The 25,386-nt window shown below is 40.7% G+C and overlaps 1 protein-coding gene across 15 annotated transcripts in view; it reads left to right on the top strand.

Annotated features, from left to right (window-relative positions):
* Positions 1-25,386, top strand: part of RIMS1 (regulating synaptic membrane exocytosis 1) — a 1,643,460-nt gene that overhangs the window by 1,184,750 nt on the left and 433,324 nt on the right. For 6 of the 15 annotated variants that reach the window (XM_069606227.1, XM_069606239.1, XM_069606228.1 and 3 more), the window contains one exon: positions 12,017-12,088. The exons of 6 other annotated variants lie outside the window; for them this stretch is intronic. In XM_069606227.1, the coding sequence (XP_069462328.1) occupies positions 12,017-12,088 (72 nt within the window). Of the gene's footprint in view, positions 1-2,662; positions 2,741-12,016; positions 12,089-25,386 lie in introns of all 15 variants that reach the window. 3 more of the 15 variants (XM_069606225.1, XM_069606226.1, XM_069606234.1) reach the window with 1 other exon arrangement.

The raw sequence follows: 25,386 nt of genomic DNA on the forward strand, positions 1-25,386 counted from the left end.
AGGGGATACAAGTTAGCCCGGAGGAATTTCAGGACAGGTAGCTGCTTCCTCAGCTTTGCAAAGAGGGGTACAGTTGGGCATCTCTCATACGTTTTCAAAGCAATGCAACTTAGATTTGATTTGTTGGTGGGCAGGGATACCCGTTTTAGCAGGGCAGTTTTACAAGGTTTTTATTTAGTTGCTTTTAGCCTGCCTTCATATGCTGCACTGTTTTAGGAGTCTGTAAATATGAGGAATCTGTGGAAGGATCAATCAATTGAAGGAACAATTACTTGCTGGTAATGTTCTTTCTATGGATTCTCCTCCTACAGATATTTAATCGCCCTCGCATCCTTCCTCGCTTTTGACATTTTTTGGGGAATTAGATAAAAAGAGGAGTTGGTCAAAACAAAAGTGGAAACTTGTTGGGTGCAGCGCTATCTGTTTAATTGGGTTGTGCTGTGTGATGTTACAGTACCTTTGCCCACCTGCCCCAACAAAAGAAATGAATGACAAAGGGTATTTTCATGTACAGTTGGTTAAATTGATGAGAAAACAATTTCATTGGCTGCTGACCATGGGGGAGAAAAGGTGGGGAACTGAGGTCGGGGGGCATAGGTCACCCTATATATGTGAGTACCGACATATTCGGAGTCGAGGACCACAGGAGTCGAGGAAGGTGTTCCTCCAGCCTCACTATGCTCTGTGTTGAAATGTCTGAAAACAGCGGGTGCTTGTAGGATATCTATCCAGATGAGAAATCCATAAAAACAACATTACCGGTTATTATTTTTTCCATCTCCAAATCTAGTGAGGATGGGAGGTGGGCTAATATAACAAAACTAAGTACCTAATCACTGAACTTTCAACAATGAATACACTCTTATCTCCCTGTATCGCTTTCTCATTCTCACTAGCCACGTATCTATCTGTATCACTCTCTATTTCTCTCTCTGCCTCTCCCCTCCTACCCATGGTTCGTTCTACTCACCATCTCCCCATTTATCTTGCACCTTTCTACCTTTCTCTTTCACTCTGTCTTCCTTCTTCCCTCTCTCTTTTCCCCTGCTCTCCCACCCCATTTCTCTCTTTGCTGGTATTCTCTGTCTCTCATTCTCTGTCTCTCTCGCTCTCTCTCTCTCACACACACACACACACTGCACAATTACAGACCCCTAACATGCACACGGAGACACACACCGTCACACACACACACACATTGACACATACACAGACAAAACTATTCACACAGTCTCATTCAGGTCTTATAATGGTCTCTGAACTATAACTATCTGGTAAAATCCTAAAACATGGAGCTTACCTAGACACCTATGCAACCCATGTGCAGTACTCACAGTTCCAACAAATGTATCAACATATTTATCTGTCAACACTTTGTATACAAAATGTTGTATGTCACTCTTGATTTTCTTTTACAATTGTTTTCACTCCCTAAATAATTCTGGATAAAATAATGTTTTTAATAAAATACTATAATTATGTGACAATTGCTGCAGTCGCACAAGTGAGGCTGCTCTATAATTAAGCATGCATCCTCTTCTGTAGCGACGGGCAAGAGTTTTAAAGGATCGAGATGTTTTGGAAGAGTCACTTGTAGATTTCACTGTCTAAATATTCAATCAGTGGAATATTTCATGGGGGCTTCATCGACGAGATTGTTGCTGAGACCTAAGTGCACCTCATGAAACCTGCCTGGCGCGATGTGTTGTTTTTTAATCTATCTTCATGGTGATCTGCTGGGGGTAGGGGGACATTCGGAGGTTATTTGATAGTTAGGTTTGAGGGTTTGCGCTCGGTTTGTATTGTTAGGTAAATCATTCTCATGGGTGCTGCTCTTTTAATGGTGTTTTAATTGACTATATCGAATGTATACGTGTTTTGATTGTATATTTTTTATGCCTCAACGTATGAGTTAGTTCATCATTGGTGATCTACGTGCTTTATTTTAAGCCGCATTTTTCTAAGTGCATTCAGATAGAAATGGATGAATACTGGCACTTATAAGCTACTAGGAAATGGTATCTTTCCACTTTGGTAGAATTAATTTGGTGTGTTATATCTGTATAATCTGAAGATATGTGGCATGTTTGTAATTATGCATTTACCAAATTTTGTTTGGAACAGCAGCTGATAAGATATGAACAATCTCCATTGCGTCACATGTTTACTATATTTTTAAACACATATGCACACCATAGCAGACTTTTTTTACATTGCAATATCACCACTATTGTTATATTATGTACGATGCAGATATTCACACACTGATATTTTTTAAAATGTTTACTTTTAAACAAAAAGTGTGGCATTATACAAAGCATTTTTATTTTAGTGCAACACACTGAGGAACAAACTCTGCTTTTAACTCAGCACACTTGTGTTCCGCATGCGTCTGTCATGTCTTTGCTGTTCTATTATGTTCCTTATGATGATGGCACTGGTTTTCGCTAAGTGGGCTTCCATGTCTGAAAAGATCATCTCTTAAGGGGGCAACTGTTATCAAAAACCATGTCAATCCAACGTTTGTGTTGCAGTGCAGTTTGTAAATGTGTGATACTTCATGATTTCACTTTTCATCTTCGTTGCATGTCACCATCTCTCTGTTTCTTCCACCTGTTCGTCTTTCCATCCACTGCCTTCCATCCTGCTATCCTCACTGAAGAGCCACAAGGTCGGAGTCCCAAATTCCAAAGCAAGACAGTATACCTCTCCTCGTTGATAACACAGGAGCAAGTCAAAGGTACCATTCTCATCGTAGATTCCAACTCCCAGCAAAATGAAAACCAATAATCCACCTACCGTCACATTAGTGTATAATGCATGAAACGGCTCTTATAGCAGGGTGTGCCTCACAAACATACTGTCTTTCTCCATTTTAACACAGTGCATGCTGCATATCATCTTGTTTGAAACATTATATGAAAGCTGTTGTGCTATTTTAAATGAACCATTTGATAATAAGGAAGTAGCCAGTAGTGGCACTCATACCACTTATTAGGTTCTCTCTGCCCATACATTAATGCTGAAAGACTTACATAGACTATTATGTAAAAGATAGACAGGCTGAATTAGAGGTCCACCCATGACAGACATGTGGTGCGGAAAGGAGTTGCATATTTTAATCAAGTGAGAAATGGCATATTTGGCACTGTTGCAAAAAAAGTACTTCCAGTTATCAGAGCAATATGGCAGCTACTCTTGACAGGGTTTAAAAGTCCTGCCCTCCAGAGCCATATCCACTCCAGGGTTTCAGGATATTGTGGTGGGTCGGAAGAAGGAGTCAGACATGTTGAGGACTTGGTACCTCTCTTTAATGAAAATATAAGACAAAGGCCTATCTTTCACTATTACTAAAGGGATGGCCCTGCCTATCTAAATTAACTGAAGCTGCTCGTCTGTCATCAGGAAGTCAAAAAGTATATTCTGTCCTCGCTCCCAAACCTAACACTACCTGATCCTACCACTTATATGAATGACTCAAAATAGGCCAAGAGATAATGTCTCTTTTCTCCTGGTCGTGTTTCTTCTTGCCTTCTTCCCAGATGCTTTCTCTTAAGGCTGCATCTTCTCGCCTGTGGTTATTGATACACAAATGTCTCTGTTATGAATGTAGGATTCTTTAAGTTATCTACCCTGATAGTCTTTTCACATTTGTTTCATAAGCTCATGTAACTCTTCCCAAATACCTGTGGGCCTTGCATTCACTGCCAGCTTTAGGACAACTTTCCTTGAAATAATTTCTCACACTCAGGTATTTACTTGCATGTTTCTTATATTCTGGAGTGTTCACAAATCCTAGGTTTTTTATGACCTTATCAAAATTATGAGTCCCCCTCTTCTGGGTTCTTGGTATTGGATTCTCTCTTTTATGATTCAGTTCCCTTGACAGTCTGATTTCACAATACGTGTTACACTAATTTGTGGTGGGCTCTGTCCTCTCTTCAAGCCTCTGTACCTGGGGTCTTCCCCCTTCCTGCCTGGGTATTATTTTCCACTTCTTATCTATTTCCCAAACATCATTATTCATCACTTTCAGATACCTCCAATTCTGTTTACTTAAGGTTCGACATTCCCACTTGGGACTCTGAGAGTTTTCTCTCCTCCGAGTACTTCTCCCCGGCGGCCTCCCACCTCTCCCCGGTATCTTTTCCAATGCAAGGGAACCTCATGGGTCTCGGGGTGCGCACTTAGGTACTGGGATACTCGTTCGCTCTTCTCTGTGACTTGATTTGCGGGCGCAGCGTTCTCTGCTCCTTTGGACTTTGGGTGCCATCTACGGACATGGTCTGCAGGTAGCTAGCTCCCTTCTCCGGTGGTCTCAGCCTCGTTCATTGCTCGGCTCGCCCACCACGAAGCAGCCAGGGTCACTCTACCACCTTGCACGGGTCTTAGGTCCCTGTTCCCGCAACAGTTCTCCCATTGCAGGATTTATCTCACTCTGGCGTTCTTCGCCTTTGCAAAAGTCGCGGGCCCCAGAGACTTTGCTCTGCCTCTCCAAGGTGTAATCATGTAAGGGAGCTTCCCCTGTGTACCATACTCTCTCTCCTCACAAGAGCTACTCGTCCCAGTTATGTGCCCATCTCCCTTTAAAGGGACATCTCGCCTTTCGTAATATGGCTGTTTTGTTCCTACATTGCCTGAAACAAAACATAAGGATGACAGATTGATCTTCACTGCAGGCAGTCCCATATAGGCTGATATGTTGTTGGGTCTAAGGAATTCATCATCAGAATGGGAGTCCATGTCCCCTAAGGGGGAGTATTGAGGTCCCACTTGCCCATACTCCCATGGAGGGTCTTGCGGAGTGGGCTCACCTCCCTAGCCTCAAAGGGGTTGGCTCTCCCCATGGGGAGAAGGCGTGAATGCCCTCGATCTGTCACAATATCCATGCAAAATACATTTCAAGACATTGGGCCTGATCACGATTTGGGCGTTACCGGTAATAGCCCTACTGCCGACCTCCCCGGCGCTAATAGCGCCGGATCACGCGTTCGGCGGTAAAGTAATGCCCCATTCCCCATTGAGCCCATTTGGGAATGCCCCATTCCCTATTGGGCTCAATGGGGAAAATGTGCGCTCTTACTGCCGGCAGATTTCCCGCCGGCGGCAATAGCACGAATTTTTGGCGGATTTCCCCCCAGCTAACAGCTGGGGCGAAATCCGCCGAAGTCCTGATTTGGCAGACCCTTAAATCCGGCGGTATTAGCGCTACCGCCGGATTTAAGGGTTACCGCCAAAGTCGTGATCAGGCCCACTGAAGCTAAATTTACACAGTCAATGGTTGTTTTAGAAACCTGGTGTGATTGGGGCACTCAAGAACAGGACTTGGAGATCTGGTCAGCATAACACTTAGCATGGTACAGACAATGTAAGCTGTTATCCACACACAAAAGAGCTTACATTTTACATCAACTTGGCTTCATGTAGATATCGCTGCATGTCTATTAGAGGTGTTGCTTTTTATTTTCAGTGATTAGTTTCAGTTTCACTTGTATGATTATATTGGGTCAGCAGGCCTAAGCTATTCTTTATTGATTTCTCTAGTGTGATTTTCATGCAGTTCTTGTTCATTTTCCCCTGCAGTAGGTTCCTGGTATCCCACTGGAACTACCAGCGGGATTCCGGGAAACTCGGGGAACTCATAATGAGCTCCACTGTGTGTGTGTGTGTGTAAGAGTGAGGGCAAAGGAGAAAAAAAGAGAAATTAATTTTTTTGCAGTATGCACAAATGGAGCAACTCGATTTTGCACCATTTTTGAAGTGTACCAATTAAGCAACAGTGCAATCTGGAGTTGCTCCAAAAACTGAGCAAACTTATTTTGAGCTTTCTTGCTATTTTCATAATAAGTAATAAGTAATGGAGCAATCTGATTTTACCTCAATTTTAGTCCTGTTTACAGCATTCGTTAAGTGCTGTAATATCATGCTTTGTTTTCCATCACATAAAAATCAGAATCCATTCACAATACTTGTCACTCTGAAAAACTGTGAGTGCTATGTTACAGTCTAAGCTTAGAGTGAAACCTGTTCACCACATTCTGAATAATGCAACTATCAAAAGCTGTGCAAGTTAGAGTTGGTCAATTTTCTGTGCACTGGTGCAGTAGTCACATATTTTCTTTTGAATATGAGAAGTCTCACCTGTGCAACGTTCTTAAAGTATATTTAAGAGAACCATTCACATTTCTGCAGGCTTGTGTTGGCATTTTAAGTGACTTACCATTATCACACTTACAACCAAAACATAATTGGGATTACACACGTATGTTTCAATCATAGATAAATACCTGTGATTGTACAGCTATACTTTCAGTTAGAGGTAAAATACAGTCATGGCAGTAGACTCTGTAAATTCTCTTTCGTTCAAGCGAAAGTGAAGGAACTACCACACTAGGCAATAGGGAAATGTTGCAAAAGTAACAGGTAATTCAGTTGATTTCTGTATTACTTTATTTCTGGAAATATGTTCCCATGAAAGGCTGTACAAATTATTCATATTTAACAATTCCAAAATTCAAACATGAAGAATTAAACAATTTTAAATGTATAAGCCCAAGCTCGTCTTACTAACATGTGAAACATACATCTACAATAATATCTTGCTTATGTTGACCAAAGACATCTGGCCACTTCTGGAGGGTATCTTTTGGAAAAAGGTAATGGGTTTACCAAAAAGTATTCCAATTCAGATTGTACGACGGGAATTGGCGCTGACATCTTTGAAATCGATTGCTAGATGGAACTCAATTTGCTTCTACAGAAAATGCCTGGAAGACAATCCTAAGGGAGGCTTTAAATTCCTAAAAAAGGCTATGACAGACCTTAAAGAACTGATCCTGAACGAGCAGAGGCACATCTGTCAGAAATTAATTGAAAATGTAAACGAATCAGAGAAATCATTGCTCCAAAATCCTGATAACTTCAAGAGGAAGCTTTATCGTAAAGATTGGATTGACACCATGGAACATATATGTAGATATAAAAATTGCGATGAATTTTGGTCTAGTCCGAGAAAACATAATTACCCACCACGCTAACTCAAAATCTTCCCAAACTGGTTCCTGCGTCAGCAATACTTGAGATTTTGTTTAAACATATGTGGTACAAGATTTGCCAGATCCTCCATACAGGGTGCTGAATCAAATTTCATTTCATTTGCACTCTCTGCAAAGAACAATTTTCCACTCCTCCAATTAAACACCTAGTTATGAACTGTTCGCACCTGAAAACGGAAAGACTCACTACTATGGGAGATATCATAACCAAATGTGGGCCGCCTCAGAAAAGCTTTGATGGTCTATCTTGGTTGAAGGAGAGAAATCAAAAATAATAATTGCTCTGACGAAATATTTGCTACTGATATTTACGAAACTAGCAATTGCACAGTAGAACTATAATTTGGAAGAGCTCTGTTAGACAGCGACGATCGAGAATGAACTATGAAAAGAAGATCTGTACTTTACTTGATACCCTATGAACCTAGTGTATTCTAGAACAAACTATTTATTTTTCTTTTTTTTCTTTTTGGTACATGTCCCTTTTTTGCTTCTTTTTCTGCTTCCTTCTTGTCTTGTATATATGAAGTTCACTTGAATTTTTTATGAAAACAGTTGTATGGATATTTATATTTTGTATGGGCTAAAGGTTTTCAGAGAGGAAACCAAATAAGCCAATAATAAATATATATATATATATATATATATATATATCAATTTCATGTCAATAAAGGATAAAACACATAGTTATCTTACAATTAAACAGCAGAGTGATTATTAATAAATACTTGAATACCATTTACAGTCTTCATTGTAACTCAAAGTTACAGTTTCTCTCCCTAAGTGTCACTGTACCTTACAAAGATCTCCTAAGCGCCCAGGCAAATGGATTTCTATTTGCCTTTATATGATAAATGAAGGCCGTCTGATTGCCGGAAACCTTCATTCTTCCAAATAGGTATTAAATAACATTTTCTAAGGGAAGAATACTTAGGACAAATCCTAAAAATTGAAAAGGGGTATCAAACGTAGATGGGCAAAACCTTTCTTAGGGGCAAGAGATGTACCACACCAGAAATATAGCATTTAAATCATTAAAATATGCTCTAGTAATATGAAAGAGTGATATACACAAGGTAATTTTTTTTAATACAAATGGAGGTGACGCATTGCAATATATCTGTTCATTGATTTAAAAAATTCTCTCTGAAATTGATCATCTGTAAAGTGGCATAATAACCGGTCTTTCCATTTCCGTAAAGTAGTTTTCCACATGGAGATACCTTTGTCAAAGAAAGAAGTTGAGACCCTAGTCAATTCTCTCTCTACCATTTTTACCCACAGGATTTCAAAGGATCTTTCAGTATTTGGAAGGTGGAACAAAATGTCTTTGTTTAGAGCTGCTTTGGAGTTATTACAAATAGAGAGACAGAGTATACTCAGAACACCACGTAAACCATCTTTGATACAATATAAATTCAGCTATCTATGAACAGAATAATTAGAAGCTGATTGAGGAAGGTCGAAGATTCTTTTGCAAAAGTATGTTCAAAGGCTTATAGTTCATTTGGGTTTTCATAACCATGAATCCCACTACCATATATTGCCATGGATTTAGCCTTTGCTTTGTATATTTTTAGCATTAGCTCTCCTGGTTGAGCTTTGTAGGCCATGGTGAATTTATAAATCACATCTATAGCCTGCTTCAACTTTGCAGCCTGTTTAGTTATATGGCTTTGAGGACAGAGAAAATAAACATGTATCAAATACCCAAGTAATCTTAGTGCTTGACCTCTATATGGTATAGAAATATTGTTTGAATAGAAGGTAATCCCTTTTTTATGCATAGATCGGGAAAAGCGCATTGTTGCAGACTTTGCAACATTAACCTCCAAATCCAAGTTATTCATAGCCGCCGTATAGGCATTCATCAATCTTTGGAGAGATTTCAGAGTCATTGCTAAAAGCAAGCAATCATCTGCATATGATAAAACCGGAATCTCCTTGCCTTTCATTATCGGGAGATCCTCATTAAGATTCTTAAATAAAAGTGACAATCCATTAGTATACAGATTTAAAAAGCATAGGCGCCAAGACGCAACCTTGACATACAACGCAAGTTATTGGAATTGGGGTTGAATACGAAGTTGCAGAGTAAGTAAATCAGCTGGCATTCCCATTTGGTATAAAATACCGTACAATTTCTCTTGATTGACCAAACCAAATGGCATTTCAAATACATGAAGGCTACCTAGAATGGTTATTTTCTTAATAAATAATGATGTCTCCACTACTAGGCATAAATTCAGCAACAGGGACTTTGTTCCCAAGAATTCTCTTAAACCCAATTGTACTTCTGACAAAATACCATTCTTATCAAGTAAATCCATGCTTTTGCTTAATACCATGTTCCCAAATATTTTACATTTATAGTCCAGCAGAGATATAGGCCTATAGCATGTTGAATTTTCTCTATCCCCTTTCTTGAAAACGGGAACAATTATAGCATATTTTCAGGATTGGGCCTACAGCTCAGTGGTTATTATGGTATTAAATGCATTAGATAGCAAAGTAGCCCACAGGTCTAGTTGGTGCTTAAATACACTTGCTGGTATTATATCAGGTCCAGGTGACCTATTTGATTTCAAAGAAAAAATATAATCTCTTGCATTACTTTAAGCAAATATTAGCTTGTTAGGATAAGCATCCATTGTATTTATTATTTTTAAAATCTCTTCAGATTGCATGGCTTTGCCCCATATATGAATGTAAAAATGTAATCCATTCATCTGCACTTACAAGGATTACTGCAGTGGATATATTAAAAGTGACATTCGATTGTGGGTCCTTATCAACAAGCTCCCAAAATGTTCTAGAATTAGTTTCTTCAGCGGCTAACAGCACATTTTCCCAGGCAGTTTCGAACAATGCATGGTTCCTCTCTTTGATACTGGTGTTAAATTCTTTGTATAGTACCAATATTCATCTTGGGTCCCTCGTACCTGATCTTTAATTCTTATAGCAGGTCATGTTGTGCTTTTGTACAGTTTGCATAAAGCCAGGAAGACCAGGACATAACGCTACGAGCAGTTCAATCCCTTTTCATGTGGGTTTGAGGTCAGCCATTAATGTGTCAACCATTAATGTGTCCAATAAACCTAATGCCAAAATGAGCATCAGAAGCAACAAGACAGCTAGCAATTATCCTAGCATTATTATAGTAGAGTGTAGAAAGGGTTTAATTCAGCATTTAATCCCGGTGGATTCTGCAATCAGCCTATTCTGGAGCTACCATTGAGACCAATAAATGTGGTATTACTGGAATGTCTTTTAGAAAAAGTCCATTAACAGTTCCCAGATTCCAGTCAAACGTAATATTATATACAACCAAACCAATAGAATCCACCCTTTTATCATTAGACACAGGTGTAGTTAGACCTAAAACTATGTCTACATCGGGGTTAAATAGGCCATCTGGTGGGGATGTTGCCTATATTAGAGTTAACATTCCCCCAATCACCATTTTAGTGTTATTCATCATTTCTAGCATTTATCTTTCCTATCAATTATGAGAAATCCTAATTAAAGACTATTTGCTGCTTTACAAGTAATATATACCCACATAGGCTCAGGCCTGCCAAAAATTCACCCCAGGATTGAAAGAATGTTTGCTGATTTAATGTACACATAGCATTCAAATACACATCACAGAGGTCTGTATTATTGGTAGGTAAGTGAACTTTACCACACAGCAGTTTTTGCAAATCATGTGGTACCAACCTGGAATTCCTTTTACTCCACTTGTGTTTCTTGTTGTTGCTGCACATTGGCAGCGGTTTAATGTCCATGTTTCCATCAAATGATATGTATCTATCAGTGTTTATACAAATACAAATAATACATGCATGCTAAAATGTTGGACACATAATCAGTGTATAATAAATTCACTTAATTGTTGATATAATTGCCACTTTAAACAGTTGCACGGTAGTTCTTTTCATTTAACTATATGTCCTTGAAAAGCTATCTCTGTTCTTTTTTCATTGGATGCACACCTGTACACAATCTAAGTCCATCATAATAAATACTACATGAAAGGAATGAGCATGGCTATACCCCGTTACAGAACGGATGTGCAAATGAATACTTGTTAAATTAATCACCTATTAAAATGTACATTATATGTGTTGCGACACTGTCGGAAAAAGTGGTGCATATATATACTTCTGATATTTATCCGGCCCTACTTCCACCCATATCCCAAATTCAGCTTCAGTACAATACTTTTGTGATTACCTACAAAAGCCCAAGATTTAATATTGGCGTTTGTCAAATGATTATTCAGATATTTAAAAAAATGTAATCTGGCAAATAGAAAGCTTTGTTTCTTGTTGATAATTTTGGGCTATTTTTACTCATATTGTTCTTTAAAATACACGAGAAATAAAGGACACGTTGAAAAATGCACTAGAGTAATTTCTAATACTTTTATAAAGTTCTTTGCAAGTTAAGTAAGAAGAAACAACTATTTGCACTTGATTAATGCTTGGTCAACTATTCAGTGGAGTATCAGACTACTAATAATAAATATGCTTTTCAACACACCCCAGGTAGGAAGGAAGTTAGAATACATTTTAGTGTGCACAGTTTGCCTTCTTTGAGTTATGGTGTATATACCTTTTCCATAAAAGATTGGCAAGTATACAAAACAAATATTTTGCAAATTGTAGATTTGTACATTTTGTATAGGTCTGCACCATCATTGATTTTCTATTTACCACTTGAATTTATTTAATTCTTCGCACACTTCTCAAGTGTGGATCATCATTAGATGGATGTTCTGTCTCTTCCAAAAACCTATAGCTAAATCCTTTTTAACACTGTGCAGTTCTTAACTGTCCTTGTACCATAAATCATATTCATGTCTTTTGCTGTCCATAACTGTAGCCCCATTCTTCATTCTGGCCTGTTTGTTTTCATGTTCCTTCTTTTCTGTTTTGTTTGAACAACCTATCTCGCAGGCAGTACCGGAAGTTGGAAAGATGTAGCAGTCAAAAACATAATAAAAAAGGCAATACACCTGAAACAGAAAGGTAGGAGTCATTTATGCAGTTTTTAATTGGCTTTAATATCTTAATTTGCTATACCAAATAATTCCTGGTCAGAATTATTTATTATGATTTCAATCTGACTTTGACACTTTCTCTTCCCAGTATGTCAATCAAGCATTTGTAGTTTTGGAAGTGTACCTTACATCTGTGGACATTCCTAGTCTACCATTATATAGATAAAGACTATTACAGTGTAACACTGTGCAGTAGTCTTCACTTCGCTTTCATGAGCATCATTTATTGATTTAGGTTATTTTTGTAAGATTTTAATCATGGGCTCCTCATTGTTGGTTTAATATCTTATTGAACATTATCATTTTCAAAAATCTCATTGTGTAATTTTCCATAGTGTAGAGAAGTCCCTCAACGCTCGCACCAGAAAAAAAAACCACTACGAAATAAAGCCCAGAACACCTCTTGCAAGGAGAACAAAGTTTTATTTCCATAAAAATAGAAATGTACCAGCAACAAACTCTGCTGCCATGGAACGTTCTGGCAAAATCACTATGAACAACACTTTATGTAGGCATACAGTGCAAACCCGTATTGCTAGTTTGTCAAGACCGTATACAGAGGCTAGCTGCTCCATAAGGGATGCCAGACCATTGGTCCCAGCCCCTTCTGTCTATCTCCTTCCGCGTGGGTTCCTCCTCTCGCATCATCGGGTGTGAAGTTACCACTAATTGGCAATTATGTGAAGAAAAACAATGCAGACCCTAACTCTAACCTAATATGCACCTGGTGCTGCAGACATGGGCTAAGCGGATACTTCAAGGCCATCGGTTCTAACAAACATCAGCTCGATTTCAGAAACATTGGTGCCCAACCAAAGTTCCCCACACTCGTTTTAGCTATGTTGTTTTATCACTCCGGGCACCTTGCAGCTCATATCACGCAACCTATGATGAAGGTGCCTAATCTCTGCTTTCAGATCTTTTCTGATTTATTGGGGGTTAACCAGTTGTATGGTGGCTGGTATGGGTCTGGCTGGTACCTTGGAATGCTGGGGGTCTTGGGGCTGGGACTTTCGGGTGCTATTACTTAGAGCTGGGGCAGAAAGGGTCTGAGGCTCGTGCCCTCCGTCTCGAGGGATCGCTTTTCACAGTGAGCTCTCAACCCCCTTCTGTCCTGGCAGGGTGCATTCCTTCTGGGATCTGAAATGTTGGCAACATGAGACAATTAAAGGTCTATGCATCTCTGCAGCTCTGGCTTGCCTCACTGGTGCCCAAGCTACAATCCATTGCCGCCTGCATGTACTTAATTTCTATATGTGTGACTCAGGCATGCGGCCCTGGATTCAGCGCACAACTGGGCCTCGATTCCAATATGTATGGCTGCTACTCTTCAAAATTGCGTTTGATTCCCCATGCATACTAGATAAAGACACACACCCCTTCCCGACATTATGGCTCCTAACAACACCCTCTGCCCTCAATAACCTTCCCTAGCGCATACTGTACCTTCCAGGGCCTCTGTTTCATCCAAAAGTGCTGGGGGGGGGTGAGACGGGGTCTGGGACGATACCCCCTCCTTCCCAACATTAGCCTGCTTTTGATATTTGTGCTTTGGAAGTTGGCTTTACACTAACACTCTGCTAAGCAGAGGTGATGTGATGAGTGGGACATGTTGGTAGAATGATGTTAGGATCATGGCAAAGCTTTAGCATGAAAGCTGTAGAGTGGATCTGCTGGTGTTTCTGTGTTAAAGAGTGCTTAAAATGTACTTGTCAGCATTTGTTTCTGACATAATTTAAACATCAACAGTTTCATGGCTTATTGTCATGCAATACAGTACAGATATATCAACCAAAATGTCTTTTTTCTGGGTTCTCTAAAATGAAACATGTTTTTATACAGTGGTCTATTTCTTTAAAAGAGATTTAGACTATGTTTTATGCCTCTTTGACAGTTAAAGATTAAGTAATCATTTGTCCTCTTTTGGTTTGATAACGTGTGCTTACTTTAACATTACTAGATACCCCTCCTTTCTTTAAGTGTAAACAAGTGGAACTGTGTAGACAAGTGGCCTATCACTAGTTCACGAGGTACCACATGCTTACCTGCTAGCTAGCCAAATAAGCACTCCATATGCTGCTGTCTGTTGCCTATTAGAGACACTAAACACACATTACCAAACAAGCTGTAACACCTCATCATAGTGAAGGGTTTTGAAGTTGTCCAACTCAATGACTAGAAGTTAAGGAATTACAATGTTGCTCCATTGTAATCCTATATTTAAAGACGTGTAGCTTTTTTTCGGCAGCAGGAAGCATTCGAGTTATAATATGATGCATATACCATTGCTCATGTAATATAAATAATCATAAAGTCTTTGTATAAGTCTGTGGTCCTCTTTTTGCTCTACCGTTTCCAGTAGTTATTTGAATTACTGTACAGTAATGTGTACAGTAACAGGACCTCACCCTGCAGAAGGTCCTGTTACTTTACAAATTAAGAAATATTAATGAAACATGAATGACGCACTTACTGACTTTTTTTGATGCAGGTCTCAAAAGCCTAACAATGGGAATCCTGGTGTTCTGAAAAATGTCCTACCTAAAGATACAGTCTTACAGATATAGTGCACTGCTCGCTTCTGGACCACTAAGTTATAGTGATATAGCCACTCCTCTCTTCTTGCCAATCTTGATGCCAATCCTGATGCAAGGAAATAGCACCCTGTTTGTTGTTTAACATTCTTCTATCAGTAAGGGCATTTTCCCCATTGATTTATGGCAATTGCCGGGTATCGATATTCTCACCTTATAGCCATGCATGACCCACCTGGGCCAGCATCAGTACCCTCAATATCTTTCAACACGCTCCTAACAGTAAGTAGTTCCCCCTACTTAGGACATTGTCTCACCCTCCAGCCAGGGGTCACCCACATGGGTCCATGGTTATTTCTTCTCGGTATGATTTCAGGTTTTTCCCAAATCCCTCTGTAGTTGCACACACAAGTGGTATAAGAGTCTGGTATGAATTATCCAGCAACAACTCTTCTGTCTATCATCTTCTTTTCCTGGGCCCCCTCTCTCCAACTAATACCCCTTCTCTGCTTATACTGATTTCTTGTTGTTAGCTCGGTCTGAGCCTCCTAATTCAATTGTCTGAACTGTTTTTTTATAGTAGTTTTGACTAATTTGATTAAGTAATTAAGTTTTTGATTGGTTACTCTCAAGTCTCTCTTTACTCGTTGAGCGTGATTGGTTAGTTCCCAATTGTGCATGTTTTCTCTCTCCTCCTCAGACTTATGAGCCTTTGAAGGCATACAATAAGCAGTGTTGGATAGCAATATGCTCTGTAATTGTGAAGGTTTGCTAATTAAACTGACACATGTGTAGCACAGCTGGTGAGCTAAATTACCCTGTTCAATGAAAACACAGCTCACCTTGCATTCCTCTCTTGCCCCCAATTCTCTACCTAACATCTTTTTTCTGTTCACTGCAAGTTTAAAGGTGCTAATGAAAAAGCGAGTACATCAGTCATTATCCCGTCCACTCTAAGAATTACAGGATTTCTACTGTAAACATTGCATTCTCTACAGGTGTTCTGTAATGTTTAGTTTAGTGTATCTAAGTCTCAGAGTGTCAACTATATTTCATTTTTTAGGGGAAGGTGCATGATACTGACAAGTGAATACTTTTGAAAATGTGCATGATCTCGCAGCCAAATGCTTTTGATGGAAAACCTAGTTCTCTGGCCTGCTGGTTGCATACAAATGTGAAACTAGTGCTCAACCCATGAGTTGAGTCCAAAGTCCTTGAAATTCTATTTTATGACCCTGATGCTTTGTACTAGCTGCCCTGAAAGTGAGATGTACACAAACTACAATATTCCACCTAGTTTGTCAAGTTGTCTGCCTGCTACGCCATCCTCTCTGCTTAGTCTCTTGGTTTCTTTCCTCATACATAATGAATTCACAAAGCTAACTAGATGTTTACACAAAGAAGCGATTAGTAGTTTGGTCGAGTCTCTACATCTACAGACCTACTGCAATTCTGTACACTGTACTTAGTCTACAGAGCTTGCTTTGCTCTATGATTATGATTGCATAATATATTAGCAACTGGGGTAGAGAGGTGGGCAATCAGGAGGCTGAGAATCCACGATGAGCTTGAAATAGCTGCTAGCATTTCATGCCTGCCTACTGTGCCTCTGCCTAGCCTTCACCTTGTCCCTTGGAGGTGGTGCCCCAGGCCATGTCACCACTGCCCCACCCGTGCCACACAGTCAACCCACCTGCCCACTTACATGTGCACCTCCGGCCCACCTCCAGGTCTTCAAAATAATTATTTCCAATTGTTGACACATGTGTAATTGTATTTAAGGGACGCATAAATTGCACGAATCCTAGTTCCCGAAAAGTATTAGCACCCCAGAGTGCTAATAGAGATAAATACTGCTTTTGTGGGTGTTCATGGCTGGAATGCTGCGCTTGCGCCTACCTGGCTCATGCGTGACGGCTGTTACCGGCTGTGCCTCAAAAGTGATTTTTAAAGCTATATTGAAAACAGCCGATATCTCTGACAGGCAAGGGCCATCCTGTTACCCTGCATGCCACAACACCATACTACATACTTAGTCTCCAGCTATGACTTTAATTTAACATTGTGAACTTTTTGATTTATGAAGCTTCTGAACTTCTCCTTACACAGCAAATAATGGGTCAAGCACACAGTATGCTGGACACTGCACTGTGCAACACCGACTGCACCCAGCTCTACTGATCCTTCCACTGAAAACTGTTTTCAGAGCCTTTTTATCATATCCATTTACTTGTGTCCATTCATGCAGCTATTCTTTACATTTTACAGACACACATCTCACTAATGTCTTACATCATAGGTACACAGAAATGCTGAGTTGTTGCTCATTTTATGTATTGGGTTCAAATAACTTCTGGTTGCTCTTCCTGTCTCCCAATCGCCATAGACATGGAAAAAGGATTTAGTCCCTTTTCCATATGGCAGTGGCCATCTTTTTTTCTTTTTTCTTTTTTCCTCAGGAGATCAGCTGCTGAAGCAGCGCAAATCTCCTGAGGATAAATAATGAAAGCCATTAGCTCGGGCTGACAGGCCGTTACCGACCATGTACACCCTCATGTGCGGGCATGAAAGCCACAATCAGACAAAAGTGCAGCAGTGGCCTTGCAACTTAGAAGCACAGGGTCATGTCTCAAGAATGGCTCAGGTATCAGGAATGGTTCCAAGGGTAGCAAAAATCCAATACTCTGTTTCATTTCAATGTCCTCTGATTAAGTCATGATTTTCATAAATGCACCATCTTCAATATGTATACCCTAACATTAACATACAATTTAAATTAAAAACTCCATATAAAAATGGTTGTATACAAATTGTTGGAACTACAATTGTTCGAATCACAATTGACCTTTGCACAATTGACCGAATTGTGAAGATCAATTGTTACATATATGCGGGGGGAAACCCCCCGCAACCCTCCATTATATATATATATATATATATATGTATATAACCAAACCAATATATATATATATATTATATATAACCAAACCAATATATATATATATGTGTATATATATATATATATATATATATATATATATATAGTCAATTGTGCAAAGGTCCATTCGGACCCTTGACTTTCGGTCAATTAGGTCATTCGAACAATTGTGTTCGAACAATTTGGGTAATACCATAAAAACTACATGCGCACACACACACCTGTTATTATTATTTTTATTATTAGGGTATTTATTCAGTGGAGGCCTAGGGCCAGGAAGCAGTGGAGCACTTTACAATCATAGTGGGAAGAACATGGTGAAGGAAGCATAGAAACAAGGGAGCAGGGAGCTAATGGGGGGTAATCGTGGGAAGTTTGGTTCAAGGGATCTACAAGTAATCAGGGGAGGACAAAGTGGGGAGCAGATCACCCACTTTCAGGTAGAATAGTCAGCAGAGGATGTGTGGACATAGGTGTTAGGCAGGAGACATTTAATGAAGAGGAGGATCTTGAGCTCCTTCCGAAACTGTAGAAGCAAAGGGGAGAGCCTGATTTAATGGGGAGGTGGTTCCACAGTCTTGGGGCGTATACAGAAGAGGCATGTCTTATGGTTCTTTCCTTCCTGCACCGTCAGAATTTAAGTCTGCACATGTCCCTACTTCTGCTGGATCGTAGCCTCTGGAGATGCTGAGTTTCTCAGTGGAGTAGCTAGGGGACTCAAGGGTGACATCCTTGTAGAGGAGGCAGCAGAATTTGAAGATTATAAGGGCTTGCATTGGGGTCTGAAGCCAAATTGGTAAGACTGGAGGAGGTTATTGGCTTCAGTTTGTTGGTGGAGTTGCTTAGTTACTGCTCACCTAGGAAGGGAAGATGGGTGATGGTGCAGTAGTTACTAAGGTAATCAGGGTTGAGTGGTAGTTTTCAAGTAAGTTTTCAGAAGCTTCCTAAAATGTCCACATGTTTGTGTTAAACAGCCCACGAATCGTAGTCTATTCTAAAGATCTAGACCTCAGTAGCGTAATGCTTTGTCTCGATAGCTACATTTCGCAGATTTTGAGATAATCATGAATGCCTGAAAAACTGACCTCACAGCCTACCACATTGATGTGAAGAGATCTTTGTGTAGATATAGTATGAGGGAAAAGTTCAAACAGTATGTTTGAGCAGACTTTCCTCCTGGGCACCATGATGCGCTGAGCACTGTGAGTCAAAGATCTCTCCAAGTTCCTTTCTCATGCTACAAGTTTTGGAAAGTATCCGTTTTGCCAGTTAGCAGAATCTTGTTTGTATTTTTATTTGTATAAAATGTTATTGCACTTCATGCCTACACGCTGAACAGAGTTGCCAACAGTACAGTGCACATGAACAGGTCAAAACAAAACCAACAGATCAGTGGGAGAGAAAGTGGGCTTGAGGTGATATGTAAAGAGGCAAAAGGAGGATATGTAATGCAGAGAAAGAGGAGAGAGGAAGAGAGTTCCAATTATTTGGAGCTAGGAGAGCATAAGTGAGGAAGCAGGATGGTGCACATGGAGCATGAGGGAATTCTAAGAGAAAAAGGGATTGGGAACTAGGTGAGAGTAGAAATAGATTAAATTAGAGAGAGATGGAGGAGCAAGGCCATAGAGGCACTCAAAACAATAAAAAGGAAGTTTAAAAGTAGAAGAGTTTCAAAGGAGAGCCAGTGTAGAGAATGCAGAGCAGAAGTGATAGCGTCACAGGAGGAAAGTGTGCAAAGTACTCGAATTTATGAATGATAAATTGAGTGAAGGAATGCAAGATGAAATGCAGGAAGGCCAAGGAAAAAAGAGGAACTATATAACAGTCGGGATAAAACTAGTGAGCAGATAAAGAGTTTAGTAGAGGGAAAAGTAAAGAACAGACACGCTTTTTGAATATTGACTAATTGATAGCATCAGGAGCGAGAGATAGAGGAGATATGAGCAGAAAAGGAAAGTGAAGAATCGAGGATGATGCCAAGATTACAGGCCGAGGGAGAGGTAGAAAGGTTAGAGGGGGTAAGGAGACTGAGGGAGGATGAATAGTAGAAGTAGGGAAGAAAGGAACCTACATTTTGAGAGATTGAGATGGAGATAATGAAAGGACATCCATGACTGAATAGCGAAAAGACAGGCAGACAAGGAAGAGAGAATAGAATCTGTAAAAGAGGTGAAAGATTTGCGAGACATTCGCGTAGAGGTGGTAAGAAAAGCCAAAAGATGAGATAATAGAGCCAAGAGGAGAGGTCTAATGAAATAAAAGGAGACGGCCGAGAACCAAGCCTTGAGGGACACTGTGTAGGAGGGGCAAAGTGGAGGAAGGGTTACCAACCATGGAAACGGAGAAGGTGTGTCCTGAGAGGTAAGAACCAGTTGAGAACATTCACAGAAGCTAAGTTCATCAAGAGAAGAGAGAAGAATAGAGTGGTTGACCATATCAAATGCAGCCAAGAGATCTAGGAGAAGAGAGTTTAGAATGGCGAGGTGAAAGAAGTGTGTTGTAGAATGTCGAGATGAGAGAACTGTGATGGTGACAGGCAAGAGAACAGTTTCCGTAAAGTGACATGGCCTAAAACCAGACTGGAAAGGAGGTAGAAGAGAGTGCAAATTAATAAAAGATGAAACTTGGGAGTAAACAAAGCGTTCCAGAAGCTTAGCGAGAAAGGGAAGGAGAGATATGGGGCAGAAATTAGAAGGCAGCTGGGGGGGGTCCAACATTGGGTTTTTCAAAATATGGAGGACTGAAGCATGCTTGAAATCGGTAGGGACAGTAGAAGAGGAAAGTGAGTTGCAGAAGAGGGCAGTGAGATAGGACAGAAGTGTCGAGTAAACCGGGAGAATTAGAGAAGAGAAGAAGAAAGAGAATCATCTGGGGAATAAGTAGAATGAGCCCTAGCTAGGGCAGAGGAAATATCAACATCAGAGAGAGGGTGGAATGTAGCCATCGCAGAGGAAGAGGAACTAGAACAGCTAGAGGGAGTAGAAGGAGCAGAGGTAAAAAGGGAGCATAAGAACGCACTAAGGAGATTTTAGAAGTGTAGTAGTTGGCAAAGTCGGTTGCATAGAGGGATGAAGAGGAGGAGATCTAGGGGTGCAGGGGAAAAAATGTGGTTCAGGTTCTGGAAAAGAGGACGAGGATGAGAGGCAAGTGAGGTAAAGAGAGAGTGGAAATATTGTTGCTTAGTGGCGAAAAGCAGAGAGTCGTAACTAGAGTGGAGAGAGGATGGGAGAGATAAGTCAGTTGCTGCCCCAGACTTATGCCAGCTCCACTCAGCCTGTCGCAGTGAGCGGCGAATGGACCGGAGAGATGGTGACATCCAAGGCGGAGAAGACCTATGAGATGGGGTAAAAGCAACAGAAGATAAAGAAGGTCAAGAGAATCAGACCGTGTGTCAGAAAGAAGAGCTCACTGTGAACTGCTGATGCCATCCACTCCCTGGTTGCTGGCCACACATTCCCACTGACCCACCCACCACCCCCGGAAGTTAAAACATCTAGTCCGAGGCGAAGCTCCAGGCATAGTGAAGGCTTCGTCTGTGCTTTCAGCTGCTGTCCGCAGCTAGTAACATCCTCTTTTCAGCTCCCACCTACAGCTTTTTATTTCTCTGCTCCTCTAGCTCTTATCCCTCTCCTACCAGCCTCCACCCTCTACTGGACTTCCGCCTCTACATACGCCCGCCTTTTACTAACTTCAGGGTTCCTTGTTTTTTGTAACTGCAACCACACCCAACATTTTTTTTCTGTCTCCCTTACCTCTCTCGCTCCCCTATGTCACCATGTCAACTTTGCTTCCAGACCAACTATTCCTATTCCGCAATAACGCTAATCTTATCTATCCCCCTTTGACTGATCTGTCCTAAACCTTTAATGTTGCTCTTTGGAACTCTCATTCCCTTAATAATAAAGCTTACTCTGTTCTAGACTTTTTCTCTTGTCTCCATCTTCACTTTCTCTCTGTCTCAAAGAAACCTGATTAGTCTCCTTCCAATACTGATATCCCTGCTGCACTCTCCTGTGCCCAGTCTTTCCCCACGGCCTTCTGGATGTGGTGGCGGTGCTGGAATGCTTTCCTCTGTCTCAGCTGCTCCCTCCCCTCTCCAGTTGGACTGGCCCGTTACTCATCCTTAGAATATCAATACTTATCCTTCTCTTTCCCCTCTCTGACTTGTATTGTCATTTATCGTCCCTCTGGCCACATCGCCATGTTATGCGATGATCTCGAACTTCTCTCTATTCTCCTGCCCTCTACTGCACCTCTGTTTCTTTTGGGTGATTTTAATCTCCATCTTTCCTCTACTCATGCTGCTGCGCCGTACATGTTTTATCCCATAGTAAGTGGTTAGTTTTATCTATTCCTAAGTTAACTTTGTCCACAGGTAGTCCTCATTACCTACCCTGTGGCGGGATCAGGTGCATTGAAGCATTATATGCACATACATAGAACCAGACTAACAGTAATGGTTCTAGGATACACATTAAATGTTATTTGTGAGTGGGTGACTTGCTGCACTCCACTACCGTATAACATCGGTAATCTTCAGGAATTAGAACATTTCCCTGGTCACATCTGATGGCCTAGCACTTATAGATTCAGTGACTGATGGCACAGCAATACTTTCAATCTATCCCACGAGGAGGTTTTGTAGAGGGAGCAGTGTCATTCTGCAAACAGGAAGTCTGAATCTTGTGTGCTGGCCTCCTGTAGTTTTGTCTCTTTTCTTGCATGGTACACTAGCCATTCCCCATTAAGTCCTCATCAAAGATCTTATCAAAGACTAAACCCATTCTGCGCCTCTGTGAGGCCTTCAACCTCTCATAGATGCGCTACACAATAAGTACCACCTTCCCTGTACGAGACTCCTTGCATAGATGCCTATACAGGCTCCACTTATTAACGGCAGCCCTTTACGTAATATCGGTATGCCCTGTACTCACCCAGCAGTGAGTCCAACAACAACCTACCATGTGAGTTCTGTGAGAGTGCGTGGGATACAAATGTTCTTTTATATGGTCCTGGCCTCTGCTAGAGCCAGATGTGTCATGATGTCTGAGTGGTATTTTGAATTGAATTCTAATCCACACCTTAACGAAAGCCAGGTGAGATGTTATGGAAGGTTTGATTGTGACAGAACACAATCTGCTTGGTGGCCTCCAAATGTTTGAATAGACTGAGCTCTTGAATTGGCAATTGAAGCCTCTTTCTGCATATGGTGTGCTTTATTTCCTATGGTCCTGTACCAATACCATGTCAGTAGATGTGACTTGTCAGTCCTGGGGACATTTCCCAAAAAACAAGGAAAAATCCACCATAAGAAGAATTATGTGGAAGTTCAAACAGACTGAATCCAATTACAACTGCTTTTCATGTGTTTGCGAGCACCAGTGGTTTTATCCTTAACCACAAACATGCCTGTGCTAGCTCTCTTTGGTTGACAAGAAGGGCACAGCTGAGTCCCCGGCTCAAATAATCATAGCTTTAGCTTCCTGAGAGCCTTGCTGCTCTCCCTGCACACACTAAAACAAGAGGTCAAGGCTTCACAGCTAGGAGCACCAATAACCAGCAGCACCCAAAGCCTGAAGGGAATGCGCCTAAATCATTGGGCGACATCCACTAATTTGATAAGTTGGTGTGCAGTTACTTGCACTTCTTGGGCAGCGCTGTTGTGTGCACTCTGTGGTGTACTGCAACCTTCGCAAAGACATATTCTGGTCAGAGAAAATCCTTCGCACTGGCGCAGGGGCCTGTAGCCAAATGATTAATGTGCAAAAGACACACTTATATCGTCTCTGTTCGCTTTCTCGGAGTCATGCAACATTTGCAAAAGAATATGCTTTTGTAACATCTTTGGGTAGACCTTACTCTAAGTAATTTTGTGGTATGCTGTATTCGTGCGCTCCTCCCTTCCTATGAGTTGTCCTTCACTTCTCGACCACAGCTACCCTTATTGAGGGAGACCCCAATTGTCTAGATTAATATGTGATCTAATTCTCAGAACATAAAGGTTAGAGAAATCATCCTAAAACAAAGTTGTTAATTTGATTGAATAATTTAAGCAATTTGCTGTGTGTTAATAACCATTGTCGATTGAAATGGAATCATGTTCGTAAATAACTGAACAAGTATTTTCGGGCTTTGGTTCATAGGTCTCAGAGTGCAGATATGTAGTGGAACAACACAAATACATTGGTGTGGCTAGTGGTAGATGACAATTGTGTATGAATTCATATCCACATTATTGGCGAGTCATTATTCACGCCAATTGTATGTTTCTTATATTGTGGCTTGCTGACAGGAGAACATTCTGTGATTACCTCAATCGCAATTGATTGGACCTGTTGTCAGTTTAATGAAATATTTGACAAGTTTGCCATTTTTGTGTTAAGTACTTAAATGATTGTCATTATTTTGTTTAACTCAGTGATCGGTGACTGCCCCCTTCAGGCAGCACTGAAAGTTACGTTGGGAAGGATCTGCTAGTTTTACCACATAATGTGGCGCAAAAAGCCATGCTTTTTTTTCGAAGTATTTTATTAGTAAACTAAAGCTCATTTGGCATAAAATTGCATCTCTTGCCAGTGTGCTGGCTGGTGAATTATTTAATTGCACAGGTATAAATATTTCTCACGATTATGCATGAACGGTTGAGTATAGTGAGGGAGCCTGAAACAACTATGGTGGATTCAAAGGTATTTCTCCCCTAAGAAAATTGTAAACATAATGCCTTATAATGGTGCTGTTTGCAGCACATTTCTGCAGAAATTTGGAATGATGCGACACAGTTTGCAGGGTAATTCATGAAAAAACTCTGATAGATGGAAGTCACCAACAGTACACAGGAGAATTTTTTAAAACACTGGGCAAGTGCCAGAGAGTGCTGTCTCGCTCGTGAAAACGTTCTACAATGTCCTACTACCTTCCTTAATTCTTATCGGTGTTGTGAAGTCCTACCCACCTTCAAATCAGGAAGTGTTTAAAAGCTGCCGGCCACATGCACTTGAAGAGTACATGGAGAGTGCTGTCACGCTGCCAAAAACACCGTTCTTTTTGCTCCTGTAATTCTGAGCTGACTTGGTGACTGCTAGCTTCTACTATGTCCTACTCCCATCCTTAATTCTTAATGGCGGTGTAAAGACCTGCCTGCCTTCGAATCAGGAAGTGTTTAAAAGCTGCCAGCCGCACGCTCTGTAAGAGTGCACAGAGAGTGCTGTCTCGCTGGTGAAAATGCTGTTCTTTTTGCTCCTGGAATTCTGTGCTGACTGCTACGTTCTACTACGTCCTACTACGTTCCTTAATTCTTATTGGTGGTGTGAAGACCTACCCACCCTCGAATCAGGAAGTGTTTAAAAGCTGCTAGCTGCACGCACTGGCACATGTGCACTGGGCGAGTGCATAGAAAATGCTGTCTCAATGTCACGGTTTTAACGGGTTAGTGCAATTGCTTCACTTTTCTGGGTTAGTTTGTTAATTTTCATATTCCACATGCAATATATATTAGTGAGACACTAACTGCTATTTAGTTGCTGTTGAATGACTATTTGAACTCCTTTCAGATTCTCCCTGTGGCTTTACAACTATCATTAGCTCCAGCAACTCCACCCAGGTAATTGAAGAGGCAACTTCTAGTTGGAACGCCATTGCAGTCATAGTTGATGCTTTGGCCTCTGCTCAATGCTAGCCACAGATCAACTTGAATTGAAGAAAACGCTCGCTAAAGTTGTAGATATTGTAGTAGTTAGCATTGGTGAAATACACAAGGATGATGCAACGGACTTGAGTTGGGATCCTTCTACTACC

The sequence above is a fragment of the Ambystoma mexicanum genome, chromosome 4p (genome assembly GCF_040938575.1).
Source record: "Ambystoma mexicanum isolate Mex_15411 chromosome 4p, UKY_AmexF1_1, whole genome shotgun sequence".
In the NCBI taxonomy this organism is placed as follows: domain Eukaryota; kingdom Metazoa; phylum Chordata; class Amphibia; order Caudata; family Ambystomatidae; genus Ambystoma; species Ambystoma mexicanum.